Genomic DNA, 14,280 nt, shown 5'->3' with positions numbered 1-14,280 from the left:
TGCCCAGCACCGAGAGCTGTGTACTAGGGGTGAACAGTCCTCCCCATGGTCCTTAAGCATTTGCTTCATCACTGTGTTCTTACTGTTCAGCCAGGGAAAGAGAGGTGGGTCTAGGTCTGGATCCTAGAACCCTCGCTGTGCAGTCTTTTCCTCACTACCCCAAAGTAAGACCAATGGGGATTTATTTCCTTTTGTTGAGAAGAGTGAAGGAAGTGGCGCCCCAGCGGAAGGAAACACTGTATCGGACAAGCTGCCAGAGGCAGCAGCAGAATCCCTCCCCAGAACCACCAACAGGTGCTGGCTGAGTGCTTACACCTGCCGCCTGTCCTCGGCTGCCTGCTTAGGGTGGAGCGAAGAAGGAAGAGGCCCAGGCCGCCATGCAGCCCGGGCTTCCTTGCTCATGAAGAGCAGCAGTGGGAGGCAAACAGTAGCATCTTCCCCTGATCCTTTATCCTGTATCTCCCTTCTGACCCCCCTTTCTGGAACATCTGGCTTAGGGGGAATCAAATTGATATTTTTTTAACATTCGATTTCATTTTAGAAAAAGCAACCTTTTGCTTTGCAATATATCCCAAAGAGAGAGAGAGACAACATTGAGTTTAATAATCAGCAAAGGGCAGGGATTCGCCTCCTGTGACCTGTATCTTTCTTTGCAGACATTCAGGAATTGGTGCTCATTCCTGCCTTAATTACAGGGGTTTATAGAAAAAAAAAAATTTTTTTTTTTGAGACGGAGTCTCACTTTGTCACCAGGCTGGAGTGCAGTGGTGTGATCTCAGCTCACTGCAACCTCTGCCTCCCAGGTTCAAGGGATTCTCCTGCCTCAGCTCCCAAGTAGCTGGGATTACAGGTGCATGCCACTGTGCCCACCTAATTTTTTATATATTTTTTAGTAGAGACGGGGTTTCACCGTGTTAGCCAGAATGGTCTCGATCTCCTGATCTCATGATACGCCCGCCTCGGCCTCCCAAAGTGCTAGGTTTATAGTCGTGAGCTACCGTGCCTGGCTCATAGAAAGCTTTTTTAGAGAGAGAAACTGAGGCAGAGGGTTGAAGTCACGCAATCATGAGCTCCCTGCCCAGAGTTAAAAATCCATGAATAGCTAAATGATTAAGAAAATCCAAAACCTCCCTCTCAATTCTCTAACAAGGGCCCTGCGACCCCAGTGTTTACGCTGAGTTGTCAACACTCTCGACTTCTGTATGCTGAGAAGCTCCGGGCTTCGAAGGCTTGGAGCCGTTATCCTCACTAAACAGCTGCGGTCTTTCTTGTTCCTGCTCTAAAGACATTCTTTTAGGGAGGGGACATTCCTGCCAGGACTCCCATCCAGCTCTCAGCAGCAAGAAGTTTCCCATCCTGAAAAACTCAACAGAAACTAAACACTGACTCTGTGCCATGGGGTTCCCAAGCATTTGTAGCCTTTCAGAATTCGACCTTGATTCAGCCAGTAAGACAGGGCTGGCCAAGGCCAGCTTTTTACTGCCTAGCCATCATCTTTATGCACGTTCAGGAGACAAAGGGTGTTAGGTGTTACAGGGCCATGGCGGGGCTTGCCGCACACTGAGCCCCTGCTGAAAGCAGAACAAGAGATGAGGTGGCTGGGCCTGGATTGAAATGACAAACTGTAACTCTTCTACAAATGTAGAGGTTTATTTCAACAAAATGTGTAAAGAGTGCATCTGAAGCTCCTGCTCTTCACGGTATGCGTCCATCGAATTCTGGGACAAATGAAGGCTGTTTTGTGAACAAAGAGAACAGATAGTATGGCAGTCCCCGTCCAAGCAGGTCTTGGTCAATATCCATCATTTATACTCCTCCTGCCTGAGTAGCCTTGCATGTGTGAGGGGCTGTGGGACTGTCAGATTGCTCATGTTCTGTGGCTCTGACTTAAAAAATCCTTGTTCAGGGTAAGACCGACAGTGAGGAGCTCTGGGGATCGGGGAGGAGGCGTTACAGGGTTCTAGAGAGGAAACATACTCATTTGTGTCATAATTTGGTGGGGAGAGGGGAGGTAAATGAGTGTAACCCACCCTGCCTCTGAAGAGATGCCTGGACAGGCCTCCTGGGAGGTGCAGGACTTCATACCACTTGTAGATATGTGGGATTTGATTTATTGCAAAAAAGCGTAGAAGAATACTCTGGTCAAAAATGAATCCAATTCTTAGTAGGCAAGCAAATAGCCAGCAATGGTCAATGCATTTTCCTGGACTGAGAATCGTCCCCCACCACTTGATGCCCTTCTCTGAAGGTGCTGAACACCCACACCTTCCACCAGGGCAGCCAGGCTGAGGCTCTGACTCCTGGGGGCAGTCCGCTCCATACCAGCTATACAGTACCCACCTGCAACCCAGAACCATTAAGTTCAGCCAATCCAGCTGCACAGATTCCTCCTGAAGAAGGGGAGGTGGAGCTCTACTCTTGTGTGCGAACTACAGGGTTAAGGCTCAGAACTGTAGCTCGTCCAAGAGCGTTCATACCACTGCTTCTCAAACGCCTTAGTGATTTCCTCCTTGGCCGTCAGTGACAAATGCAATTGGCTGCTCTAAAGGAACCGGATGCTACACCAGCCCTGATCACCTGCCACTCTTGCTTTAGGAACAGGGGAATCAGTAAGTTCTTTTCTTGAAGAAAATAGTTGTTGAAAGTAAACTCTCTCCACCACCTGAGGAAGCCCCCGATGCCGGTCAGGAGGGGCCAGTAAGCCTGGAGGACAGCAGCACCATGACTGAGTTGTAAAGAATCTTAAGGTTATGTGGATTCTGTGTTTCCTGGAAGCCTCCCTCATCGGGAAGGCCAGCTCCTGGTGCTGAGGGCGTAGCTGTCACCAGGTCCTTTCAGAACTGTGGGGAGACCTGCTACATCTGCTGCCTGTCTACATTCTGGGGAAGAGAGTAGAAACGTTAGCTGCTAGGACGGTAATCCTGGAACTAGGGAAGAGTGACTGTGGAGGCACCATTAACCTCTCAAAACCATCCAAGCTCCAGGCTTCATAGCAACAACTTTCCAAGTCCTCAAAACAGACTATGTGGCTGGCCCTCCACATGGCATAAGTACCTAGTTTCCACCAGTGCAGAAAGAGTTCTCTCTGGCTCCTCCTCTGCCAACTCAGGCTTCACCACCTGTGGAACTGCTGGGGCCCCTCACGCACTGGGGCCTTGCAGCTCCCAGCCACATGCAACAGCTAGTCCAGCAGTAACATGCAGGTGAGAGGCTAACTACCTTTCCTTCTGTCCTCAGAGACTGAACCCAAGGTTGGAGTCCCCTAAATCAAGAATTACTGGGTCTATTTTCTTTCTCTGCTTCTTGGCTCACAGATTTGCCCTCATCTTTGAGTTCCTATGGAGCTTGTGGTAGACTTTATGCTCTAATTTTTCGTCATAAAAGGTACCATGGTGTGGTTAAACTGGGAATCATTCCTCTCCAGTGCCTACTGTGTGCTGGGCTGAGAGTCAGGGTAATAAACAATGGACTTGAGGCTTCCCCCTCTCCTTAGCCCTCCTCTGCTGCCTGTGGCTGCGGCTCATGGGGCCAGGGGTGAGAGGGGCTGCTGCCTGGCAACTCCAGCTCCTCACGCTTCCCCATGCTGTGGGCCAAGGGGCTGTCAGGACAGGAGGGGCAGCCCTGCTTTGGGTAGTAAGACCTCATGGTACATGTTTGTACCTTTCATTGCCTTCTCAGTCCTGTGTAGGGAGTGGAGGACTGGGCCTGGCTGGGGTAATAAATACTGAATGGGGTAGGTATGACTGGTGGGCTGGAGGTGTTCTGTGATCTTACATCCCAGGATGTCATGCGTAACCTGAAACACTTGGGAGGAAGTAAAATGCCACTTTGACTCCAGTGCTGGGTCTCCTGTGCCTTCTTATTACAGTGGTTGCAGTTGTAAAAGGCAGCTCTAGCCCTTTTCTCCAGAGACAGGGCAGGGACAGGCAGGAAGCTCTTCCTACGTGGAAGGGGAGTCCATTGTGGAGAGGATCCGTACAACTTCTGCTCGCTGAGTAGGTGATATGTGCTGGGTCATATGGATGATGGAATCCATGGCAACCTCTGGATTGGCCTGGACCAAGCTGGAAAGGAAGATTGGGAATGGTGAAGAAAAGAGAGGCAGAGGTGTCTAGATCAGGACAGCTAAAGAACTGCCCAGTAAACGTGTGCACCGTCCACTGCAGACATTTTAGTCACTGCCTCACCTTATTTGTTTCCCTACATTACAAATAGCCAGCCAAGGTAGTGCTAGACAAACCCAAAACATTTTGTTATGTTGAAAAAGGAATTAAACCCAAAACAAAACAATGGGGGCATGTCACAAAGACAGCAACTGGGGCATCAAAATAAGCCCAGTAATGAATTATAAATCAGTAAAAAATAGAACTTCATGAGTCCATACCAATAAGGAATATATAAATGAATCGGCAGGAGTGAGGACTGAGTGGTGACTGGTAACTGTGGAGGGTGTACTGGAGTTGGAAAGTTATCATTTTGCAAGCTCATTGTAAAGACCGTACCAGGCAAGACTCTCCAGAGGGAAATTTTGATGAAAGCAAGATACTTGCATGGCCTTAAAATGTCTTCCCACAGACTACTTATTAGGTGCAAGGGGGGAAAATCAGTAATTATACGGTAGAGAAATGGAGCAACGTCTCGACCAGGGGATGAAATTAACACGAGGAGGAGCAGATGAACAGCATGTGCCGCCATACGTGGTGCCCTGTGAGGGTGCTGGCCAGAGCGCCTCACCTGCATCTCATCGTGGGGAGACAGCAGACAAACTCAAAACGAGCAATTTTCTACAGATGGTAGATATAAGCTAAAAGTTTTTAATCAATGTTAAATTTACAAAAGTGGATCATTTTATGATGGTTATGTAAAAGTATCCCTATTCTCAGCAAATGCACACTGAAATATTTGGGGGTAAAGGTCATGATATATGTAACACCCTTAAGTAGTTCAGAAAGAGGAAAAATGTATACACATAGGGGAGAGAGGACAGGCACGCTCACAAGTGATAGAGCAAGGAGAAGAAAATGTAACAGGTAAATCTGAGTGCAGATATTATACATAGGCATGTAAGTGAAATGTTTCCAAATAAAGTTTTATAAAAATGCCCCTGCAGTCTCTACCACCCATCCTATGGAGCAGACGGAAGCCTCTAGAAGAATACAGCTGACTCTTGGCTGGAGGAGGCTTTCCTCCCAGAGTCATTCGTCCGGTTTGAGTATCAGCATTCAGAGCTAAGAGGTGGGCACAGTGAACTAAGCCTTCATCTAGCCGAGTTTATTAAGTGCCACTGGGGAGCAGTAGCTGAAAAAGAATTGGGCTTCGGTGCCATACGTGTACCTGTGGGTCAACTACAGCTGTCTCAAACAGCAAGAGACTGCAGAGAGCGCAAGGTTTCTACGATCATCTCATTATTTGTTCGGAAACTTTTTATTCCAAAGAAATTAGCCCTCCTTCTCTAGTGGAGTTCCCCACATTGGTCTCACCTGCGGATTTGCTTGAGGACGTAGTCTCTGCTGATGCATTTGATGTTTTCCTCTATTACCGAGTGAACGCCATCCTCCTCTGTCAGCTGTTTTTCTAGCCACTCCACCAGATCCTTATTATTGTCCCAAACATAGGCCTGCAAACAGATGACTCTTGGTCAAACACCAGGGCTCAGGCCAGGCCTGGACATCCTGACTGTTCAGGATCTGGAGTGCTTACTCCAAAAGCGTGCTCCGTGTCCATGATTCTCCTTCACTGTCGGCACCGTGCAGGAGGAGGAAGTAGGCCTCAAGGCAGGAGCTGTGCCCCTTCTCCTTCTCTTTGTTTATGGACACAGGTGTACACCTGAAGCTTCCACGGGGCTCTCCCGAGCACTCCGGTGCTCACACCCTGACTCTGTCCCGTCAGACTCTGGGGACCGACCTATTTGACAAAGGCTAAGCGATTTCAATAACCTGACAGATGTGAGAACCAGTTAAAAGCCCAAACTACTTAGTAAAGTGCGATTGAGAAGGTGAGGCTGTTGATTGAGTGTTTTGCTTTCAGAGGAGCTGAGACACAATGCCTAAGTATAAGTCTTTAGCCCCAGTGAGGCCTGGCAGTCACTGGATGGATGAAGTCTCCTGAAATAGAGCCCACTGTCTTTCAACGAGGCACGGACGGAGGACTGATGGGAGGGGAAGTCTTGTTGCCAGGGTAGAGTGACCAGGTCAGAAACCTAAGCCCCATTTCATTACCTAAGAGAGTATTCAAAAGGATCAAGATGTCCATAACCCTGAAAATCTCAACAAACCACCTCTCACCTCCTTTTCAAGATCATTTAGCTGAGTATTTCCTAGGTGGTTGACTACATAATAATTCAGGAGTGTGTTAGAAGCCTAATAGCCTTCTCCTTGCTCTCTTCTCTCATTTTCTTTACAAATCATTTAGGAATCGTTTTGTTAATGGTTTCCGGAAAACCAAGTACCACAATTAGGGCTCATTCATATTTATGTCATTTTGTTTGGGTAATTAAACACAAAGCTCGTCATTTAAAGGTGCGCTATCCTTCTCTGTTATCACTAACGAAGTCAAAGTCAGAATGACAATGAGTTTGGTGCTGTAATTTAATAGGTGGGTGCGCTAGGGACTCTGAGGCTTTGAGGCTTGAGACGTGGCTACAGGAAGCCTGTATACAGGCAAGGTCACCAAAGCCACAGCTGTGACTACTGGGCTGCAGAGGAAATGTTTTCATCACAAGAGGCCTCAAGCAGTACAAAACTGAGCGCTAGCCTATGTTCTAACTATCTCGTGCCTTCAAATACAATGGTTTCTTTTCAGACTCTCACTTCCTGTCTCTAACGTAGCTGCCGACTTAGTTGTGACTGGTTATTTGATGTATGTCATTTCATTGACTTCTCTGTTTCTAAAAATTAAGTTCTTTACATTGGAAGGATGAAGGCTTCCCGGGACTAAAGACCAGCAGTACGTCTCTTCTAGTTCTTTGTCCGTTTCTTTTTCTGACTCAAATGTGCCCAGTTCTGTTTGTAATCACTGATAAGCAGATCAGCAATTCTTCCGCTGGAGTGTGTGGCCCTGTCAGTGCAAACCCGAGCGAGCCTCTCCTCTCTGTGCCTGGGTTAGGACTCCCAGCATCTCTCAAGGCCGCACTGCCTTGAGAAAGTGTTTTCCGCCTAAGGAAAGGAAGCGTCATGCCAGCCCCTACCCACGAGGGAGAAGGCGGCACTGCGTTTCCCATAACATGCTTTTAACCCACTCTTGCGACCCAGCTTGCTGCATGCCCCACATATGGATGGGTCTCCCTGGACTCCTAAACGTCGCCACCTAAATTTCAACATTTCCATTTCCATCATTGGCAATCTACTCTTCTGCGCCATGGTTTCAGGGCTTCTACACATTCCCCTACTTATGAAGATTGCGGTGGCGGGGAGGAAAAGATAAAACAATAAATGCTTCTTGGATTTCAGAATGGAAAAAAAAAAACCCAAGATTTTCAGATTTACCCAAGAATCCCAAAGCCTTTAGGAGAATATTTAATACTCTTATTAATCATTTTTAATCCGTTTGCTTTTAATTAAGAAACAGCATGATGCTTTCCTATCAACATATGCCAGGGAGCAGATTAATTGTGGCTTAAGATAACTCTCCTTGATTGGTGTAATGTATTAGCTAACGAGATGCCTGCTTCCAACGATGCTCAGACACTACGCTGGAAAGCCAGCTACCCTCCAGAGAAAACTCTTCTGCCTTCTCCTCCTGCAGCCACAGAGTAGGCTAGGTGTTTGAGTTAAACATTTTGAAAAGTTCCCAGACAGGATTAGGGCAACGCATTCCAAGTTTTACAGTTGCTTGAAAATATGGGCCCTATATAAAACACCTGCTGTCTGCGCCAAGTACCACTGGATGACAGTGACCAAGCCAAGCCCCAGCACGTGACAGCCTCGAGTACACGAAGCAAAGGGACCTCAAGTTCTAATCAACTGCATGTTTAGCAAAAAGACACAACTTCAGTATGCAGAGTGCCACTGGATTTTCTCAACAGACCTGGGAGGATTACTATACTGTTGTCGGCTAATTTGCTATAACTGGGAAAAGCTCCCTTCCACTGGGTTATGGAGTTGACAGGTTTTTGTTTTTGTTTTTTTTTCCAGACAGGGTCTCCCCTTCTGTTGCCAGGGCTGGAGTACAGTGGCATGATCACAGCTCACTGCAGCCCGAAACTCCTGGGCTCACGGGATTCTCCTGCATCAGCATCCCGAATAGCTAGGATTACAGGCATGCCCCACCGTGGCCCGCAAAACTTTTTTTGGTAGAAACAGGGTCTCATTATGTTGCCCAGGCTGGTCTTGAACTCCTGGGCTCAAGCAGTTCCCCTGCCTTGGCCTCCCAAAGCGCTAGGATTACAGGCATGTGCCACTGTGCCCAGCCAGAGCCTACAGTTTCTGGTTTGCTCTTTTAGAACAGTTGTAAGACTCATTAATTCCAGTCATCCAGAAGTATAGGCCACCCTTATTCCCAGGAAGAAGCCATTATTATTTCCCTCCTTAAAATTATGAAAATGGGCCTGGCACAGTGGCTTATACCTGTTATCCCAGCAATTTGGGATGCTGAGGTAGGGAATTGCTTGAGTCCAGGAGATCAGACTAGCCTGGGCAACATGGCAAAACCCCATCTCTACAAAAAATCAGCCAGGTGGGGTGGTGTGTGCCTATAGTCCCAGCTACTTGGGAGGCTGAGGTGGGAGGGGAGGATCACCTGAGCCCAGGAGGTTGAGGCTGAAAGTGAGTCATCATATACCAGTACACTCCAGCAGCCTGGGCAACAAAGTGAGACCAAAAAAAAAAAAAAGGAAAGAAGGTGTGGCCAGTCATTCCTAGTGTTCCAGCATGGACTTTAAACAAGTGTGATATGCTAGGCTGCTAACATTATGACAGGCCTGGGCCCATATGCCACCTGTCTGCATATCCATCTGTATCAACATTTTACCAATAAAATATCAATAATTCTATATCACAACAGTGGCCTGTCCTCCAATGAATGTTCAACAGACACTTTCTCTCTGCATCAGCGGATAAGTATCTCAGGCACTAGTCAGCCTCACTAATTTTATGTAGTAATTAGTCTATCTCACAACATCTAAATGACCTGTTTGGAAAGTTTCATTTCTAACATATTGGATAGCTGTTAAGTCCTCCTTAGACAATGGTTCAGCAGGGCCAGGGAGTGACCAGGGCACAACCTGATGGATGTCAGCCCTGATTACTACGCCCTACTAATAACTCACCTTGGGAGCTGCTTGGAGACACCTCCAGCTAGGGAGGCTCCTCCCACTTCTGGGAAACATGCAGCCTGATGGGAGTAGGGATGGCATACACATCCCAAGGAATATGCATATTTTGGAAAGACATTTTTCAATACACCTGTACTTACAAGGCTAAACCCTATCCAACAGAAGCCCAAGAAAGGATGTGATTTTTTTCCCAGAGGCTTTAGAGTACAATAGCCAAAGGACATGTGGGCTAGGGTGGCCACCAGACCCCTGTGAACCAAGTTCCTGTGAGCCAATCCCATCTCAGCTCCAGGCCCATAGCAGGGCCAAGCAATGCTTTCCAGGTTCTACCTTACCTCCTCCCTGCCTGGCCCTGTGTGAGAAGTTTGGTGTATGAGACTTATTCATCAGTAGCCTGAGGCCAGGTTTTGAGGTCAGTGGAAATAAGCGACCCTATCAATAGTGCTTTTTCCTCTTTGATCCTCACAGGGGCCTCCGTTGAGCATTCATTTCACTTGGAAATCCAGAATAGGAGCGATGGGTAGCTGTGTGAACAATAAGAATGCACCATGGCATCAGGCTGTGGGAACATGACAGCATGCCAAACCAAAGAGCGTCTGAGCACCCACTGTGCTCCGGAGTCAGCCCCCTTTCCACTGAGGTCAGTCAGCTGTACATCTTTGACTTGGTCTGTGTTGCTATTATTATTTTTTTACCTTCTAACATGGAGGAGGGGAAACTAGCATATTTTGAATGTCTACTGAGCCAGACATTGTGTTCCATACTTTTTCTTTTTGGAGACAGGGTCTCACTCTCTTGCCCAGGCTGGGGTACAGTGGCACCATCAAAGCTAACTATAACCTCAAACTCCTTTGCCCAAGCGATGCTCCTGCCTCAGCCCCCTGAGGAGATAGGACTACAGGTGTGTGCCAGGACACCAAGCAAATTTTAAAATTTTTTGTGAAGACAGGGTCTTGCTTTGTTATCCAGGCTGGTCTCAAACTCCTGGCTTCAAGTGATCCTCCCTCCTACTTCAGCTTCCCAAAGCACTGGGATTACAGGCGTGAGTCACCACATCTGACTTAATGCTCCATACTTTACTCATCACTGAACCCCATGACATAAACATCACCCCCATTTTACAGATGAGGAAATGGAGACTTAAATAATATGCTCATGTCAGTAAATGACAAAGCTGGGATCCCAAAGTTTATGAGATTTCAAAACCCACATTCTCATTGTTCCATGCAGAGTCCTAATTTCAATTTCTACTGTTGGGGTTTGGGAAAAAATAAATCAATCAGCCTGTTTGAAAAACCACATACTTCAAATTTTGGATCTAAGAATCAAGTGAGAAACCATGCCCAGGATATAAATGTGTGCCATGTTCTTATGACCCAATTTAAACTACTATTCTTGTTATTTTCATCAAGGAGCTGTAGTGATGCTTTGCTTCTGCCTGCAGTGAAACTATGAACCATAAATCCTACTATTTCCTAGAGTAGGATCGTCCCAGTGGATTCAAACAGACTCCCATAACTCATGGTAACAGATATCTCTAAGGGAAACAAAAGAATTACAGTGCTCAGTTATATAACATCACCGTGTCTTCAATGTTCTGTCCCAGAATCTCTTGTTTTCAGGATTAAGATTAAGAAAACAAATTCTCCGGGAACAAAAAGAACACACGGCATGGCTAATAGATGCTTATCATGAAATGTCTTTTCTTACCAGTAACCACAACAAGGATTAGAGGGTCACTTGCTGGTGCAAAGCCAGGGTCTAGAGTCAGCCAGTCTTTGCGCTTGAGAAACACAACGCACGGTATCTATCGTTGTTTGAAGAACCAAAAAAAAAAGCAACAACAATAACAACAAAAACCATTTCCAAACAGCAAGCAGATTCTATATCACTCCTTCAGAGGCACACAGATGACTTTTGAACACTGCAACCCTTTCTTCTCTCAAGGGAGCTGCAGATTTTATCACCCACCCCACACTAAACTAGGTTCTGCTGAGCCTGCAGGATATAGAAGGAGGTTTCAAAGCCACATGCCCTGACATCATAGGATCACCCGTCCTCACATTCAGTCCTCAGCTTTCCTCTCAGAGCGCTCAGGAGAATGCCGCCTTTTGTACACGGGCACAAGGGAAATGGCCTCAATGCTCGGCATAGTTGGCTCCCAGTGCCTAGGCAGCCTCTTCCTGAGCTATGGGGCTGGGGTTCTCTTCTGTACTTCAGTTCCAGCCAGGAGCTTGTGCACACGTGGTCAACTGTTCTCTCCACTGAGATGGCAATGACCTATTTCTTCAGCTGCTCTGTCCCCTTGGGAGCAGGATGCTAGGGAAAAGCTGAAGGCCTCTCTACTTGCTTCATGCTTGGAGGGAAACTATTCCTTCTCCTCATCCTTGTGCCTACTGAGGCTGGACACGTCCATTAGTGACTAATGTGGTAGGGAGGCAGTGCAAACCTCTCCTGGCCACACACACACACACACACACACACACACACACACTCCATTTACCTAGCCGGCCACTCTTAACTGGAGAACAACCTCTTATTTTACACTTGCCTGACTTTCAATGCCAACTTCCACTAGAAGCTGCCAGTAGCCACTGACAAAATTGTCTCACTCAATTATGATGCCACAGACTGACCTTAACCTGAACCAAATGTCGGAGAAGGCTGTGCTCCCCCACTGCACATTTGAAATATTTATCCAAAGAAGGTTTTCAGTCGTAAAAAAATGGGCAGACTTAATACAAAGGTGAATCCTAGAAGCACCCCAATTCACTGACGTTAAAACTGACAGCAAGTCTTGGAGTTCCTCCTTGAGAACGATGAGCAGAGGCTTCAAGCAACACTTTCTAGGCAGAGGCCAGAGTGCCCCTCTTTGTGGGCCAGGACCCTTCAAGCCACGACCAGCCACCCGGCCCTCCATCAGTGCTCTAACCTGGTAGTCACCGAGCGTTTGTGATCACATATAGCGACGAGACAGACAGACAGATATATTTTGAGCACATACTACCAATTTTCTGATAAAAATGCATATATGATGTAAATGACTAATCCATATATTAATTACTAATAAAGGTTAATTTCTTTTTGTTAGTAAAAATAAACAGAAATAAAAGTTCCAACTTTTTCTTCCCATTCTCTCCCACGGACTGTCTTATGCAGCCCACTATTCCTGGGGCAAACGCTGGTGCTCTTGCTAGGTCATCCTGGCCTGAGACCCACCCCATCCCCAACACGGAGGCTAGAGCACCAGGGACACCACCTCAGCGGGGTTACTGCTCTAGGTCACGAGCCCTCTCCGTGAGATCACCCCAAGAAAATGCCAGCTTCATAGATCCCTTTCCCTGCATAAGGGTGGACACTTCCTTCCACCTCTGATTGGAAATAGGCAGCTCTTCAGTTCCAGTCATTGCATCTCCTGCCGATCACATCCTGTTGGGCTTCTGCTCTTGGCCCCTCCCGTTCCTTCCTCCACACAGCCCCCTGAGTGGTCTTTCTAAAACAGAAATCAGAGCATGTCACTCCACTGCTTAAAATACCTGAGTGGTTTCCCACAGGCCTCAGGACAAAGTCCAAACTCCCTGACAGCTTACATGGCCCTGTGTGATCATGCCCCTGCCCCTTCTTCCTGCCAAGCACCCAGTCTCTGAGCTGCCCTGAAACAGCTGCAGGATGTTCCTTCAATGCATGTTACTCTTACTCTCGTGGCTTAGATGACCAGGTCCTCCAGCAGGAGATGCTATTCCTTCTGCAGGAATATTCCTCCTAAGCCCTGACAGCCCCCAAATCCAGCCTTTTCCTCTGGTTCATTTCTGCTTTGTTTTCCAGCCTCTGCTGAGACATCACTTACTCCACAAGGCTTCTTAGACCTCCCCCATCCTTCCCAGAGAGGGTCAAGTGCCCTCTCGCTGTGCCCTGACTGTGCCCTTTGCTGTGTTTAGCATGGGCCTCACTGTTGTGCATGACCTCTTATCTGTCTCCCCCTCTAGATGGTGAGTTCTATGTGGATAGGAACAACATCTGCCTCTTTCACTGCCATGCCCCCAGAACCAAATACAGTGTCTAGTAGACGGCAAGTGTTCAAAAAGGTCTGCTGAGTGATTGCACAAGCTGCAACATATGCCCTACCACCTCTTCTAACAAGATGTCATGACATGACTTGTTACGGGGAGTAGCTAGGGGAGGAAACAGCTTGGATCTCCATGCTTCCCTTCCACTCCTGCCCTTAGAGGACTGTGGACTCTTTGGTGGCCAGCCTTGCAGCCCTCAGGTGGTGTGAGGAACTCAGCAAAAAGGCTTCCCTTTGAGTGTCCCACCTACCTTCACTGTTCCTTCCACTTCCACAAACCAGCGCCTTAACATGGCTTGAATCTGGCCGTCAGTCAGCTCAGGGTTGGCATTGTGGATTTTCTTCTTGACCAGGTCCTCCAGCAGGAGACGCCTCAGCCGCCAATAGAAGAAGGTACGGGATGTTTTCCAATCCAGGATATCCTACATGCAGAGAAGAATAAGCTTAGTCAGCCCAGTCCTAATTCCTGCTTAATGCTCAGTCTGGAGGGAAACCCACAGGCATAAAAACTGATTCTCCAGGCAAGCCCTTCACAGACCCAAGAGCTGGCTGTAAACTCCTAGCACTCCCAGATGTTCCCCAGGGCAGAACTGCAGCCCACATGCCCTGCTGTCTGCAGCACTGTGCACAGCCATGGGCCTGGCTAATGCTGATCCCACACATGGCTGAGATGTTCTGGGGAAGAGGTTGTGAGTTCCCAGATAACCAGACAAGGAGAAATTGGTTTTGAGAAGATGGATCAAACAACTTGCAGAGTTAGCTGCTGCGGGAACCTTAACCCTATAGTAGTAACCCACATCCTGAGGACCCATCACAGATGAAGGCACATGTGACTCAGTTTTCCACCAGTAAAATGCAGCTTGCCTCTTGAGGAATTAATGGAAACCTAAATTATACGTTTGTTTTTTTTTTTTTTTTTTTTTTTTTTGAGACGGAGTCTTGC

The 14,280-nt window shown here is 47.4% G+C and overlaps 1 protein-coding gene across 5 annotated transcripts in view; it reads right to left on the bottom strand.

The window, feature by feature from the left end:
- Window positions 1-1,629: 1,629 nt before the first annotated feature.
- The window catches only part of ACACA (acetyl-CoA carboxylase alpha), a 344,091-nt gene continuing 331,440 nt past the window's right edge, over window positions 1,630-14,280 (bottom strand). For all 5 annotated transcript variants that reach the window (XM_031934241.1, XM_026456734.1, XM_023204709.2 and 2 more), the window contains 3 exons: window positions 13,589-13,759; window positions 5,481-5,617; window positions 1,630-4,064 (listed from right to left, as the gene is read on the bottom strand). In XM_031934241.1, coding sequence (XP_031790101.1) covers window positions 3,941-4,064; window positions 5,481-5,617; window positions 13,589-13,759 — 432 coding nt within the window. In that variant the 3' untranslated portion in view covers window positions 1,630-3,940. The remainder of the gene's footprint in view (window positions 4,065-5,480; window positions 5,618-13,588; window positions 13,760-14,280) is intronic.

The sequence above is a fragment of the Piliocolobus tephrosceles genome, chromosome 16 (assembly GCF_002776525.5).
Source record: "Piliocolobus tephrosceles isolate RC106 chromosome 16, ASM277652v3, whole genome shotgun sequence".
NCBI lineage: Eukaryota > Metazoa > Chordata > Mammalia > Primates > Cercopithecidae > Piliocolobus > Piliocolobus tephrosceles.
This window is presented reverse-complemented; position numbering and strand designations above follow the sequence as displayed.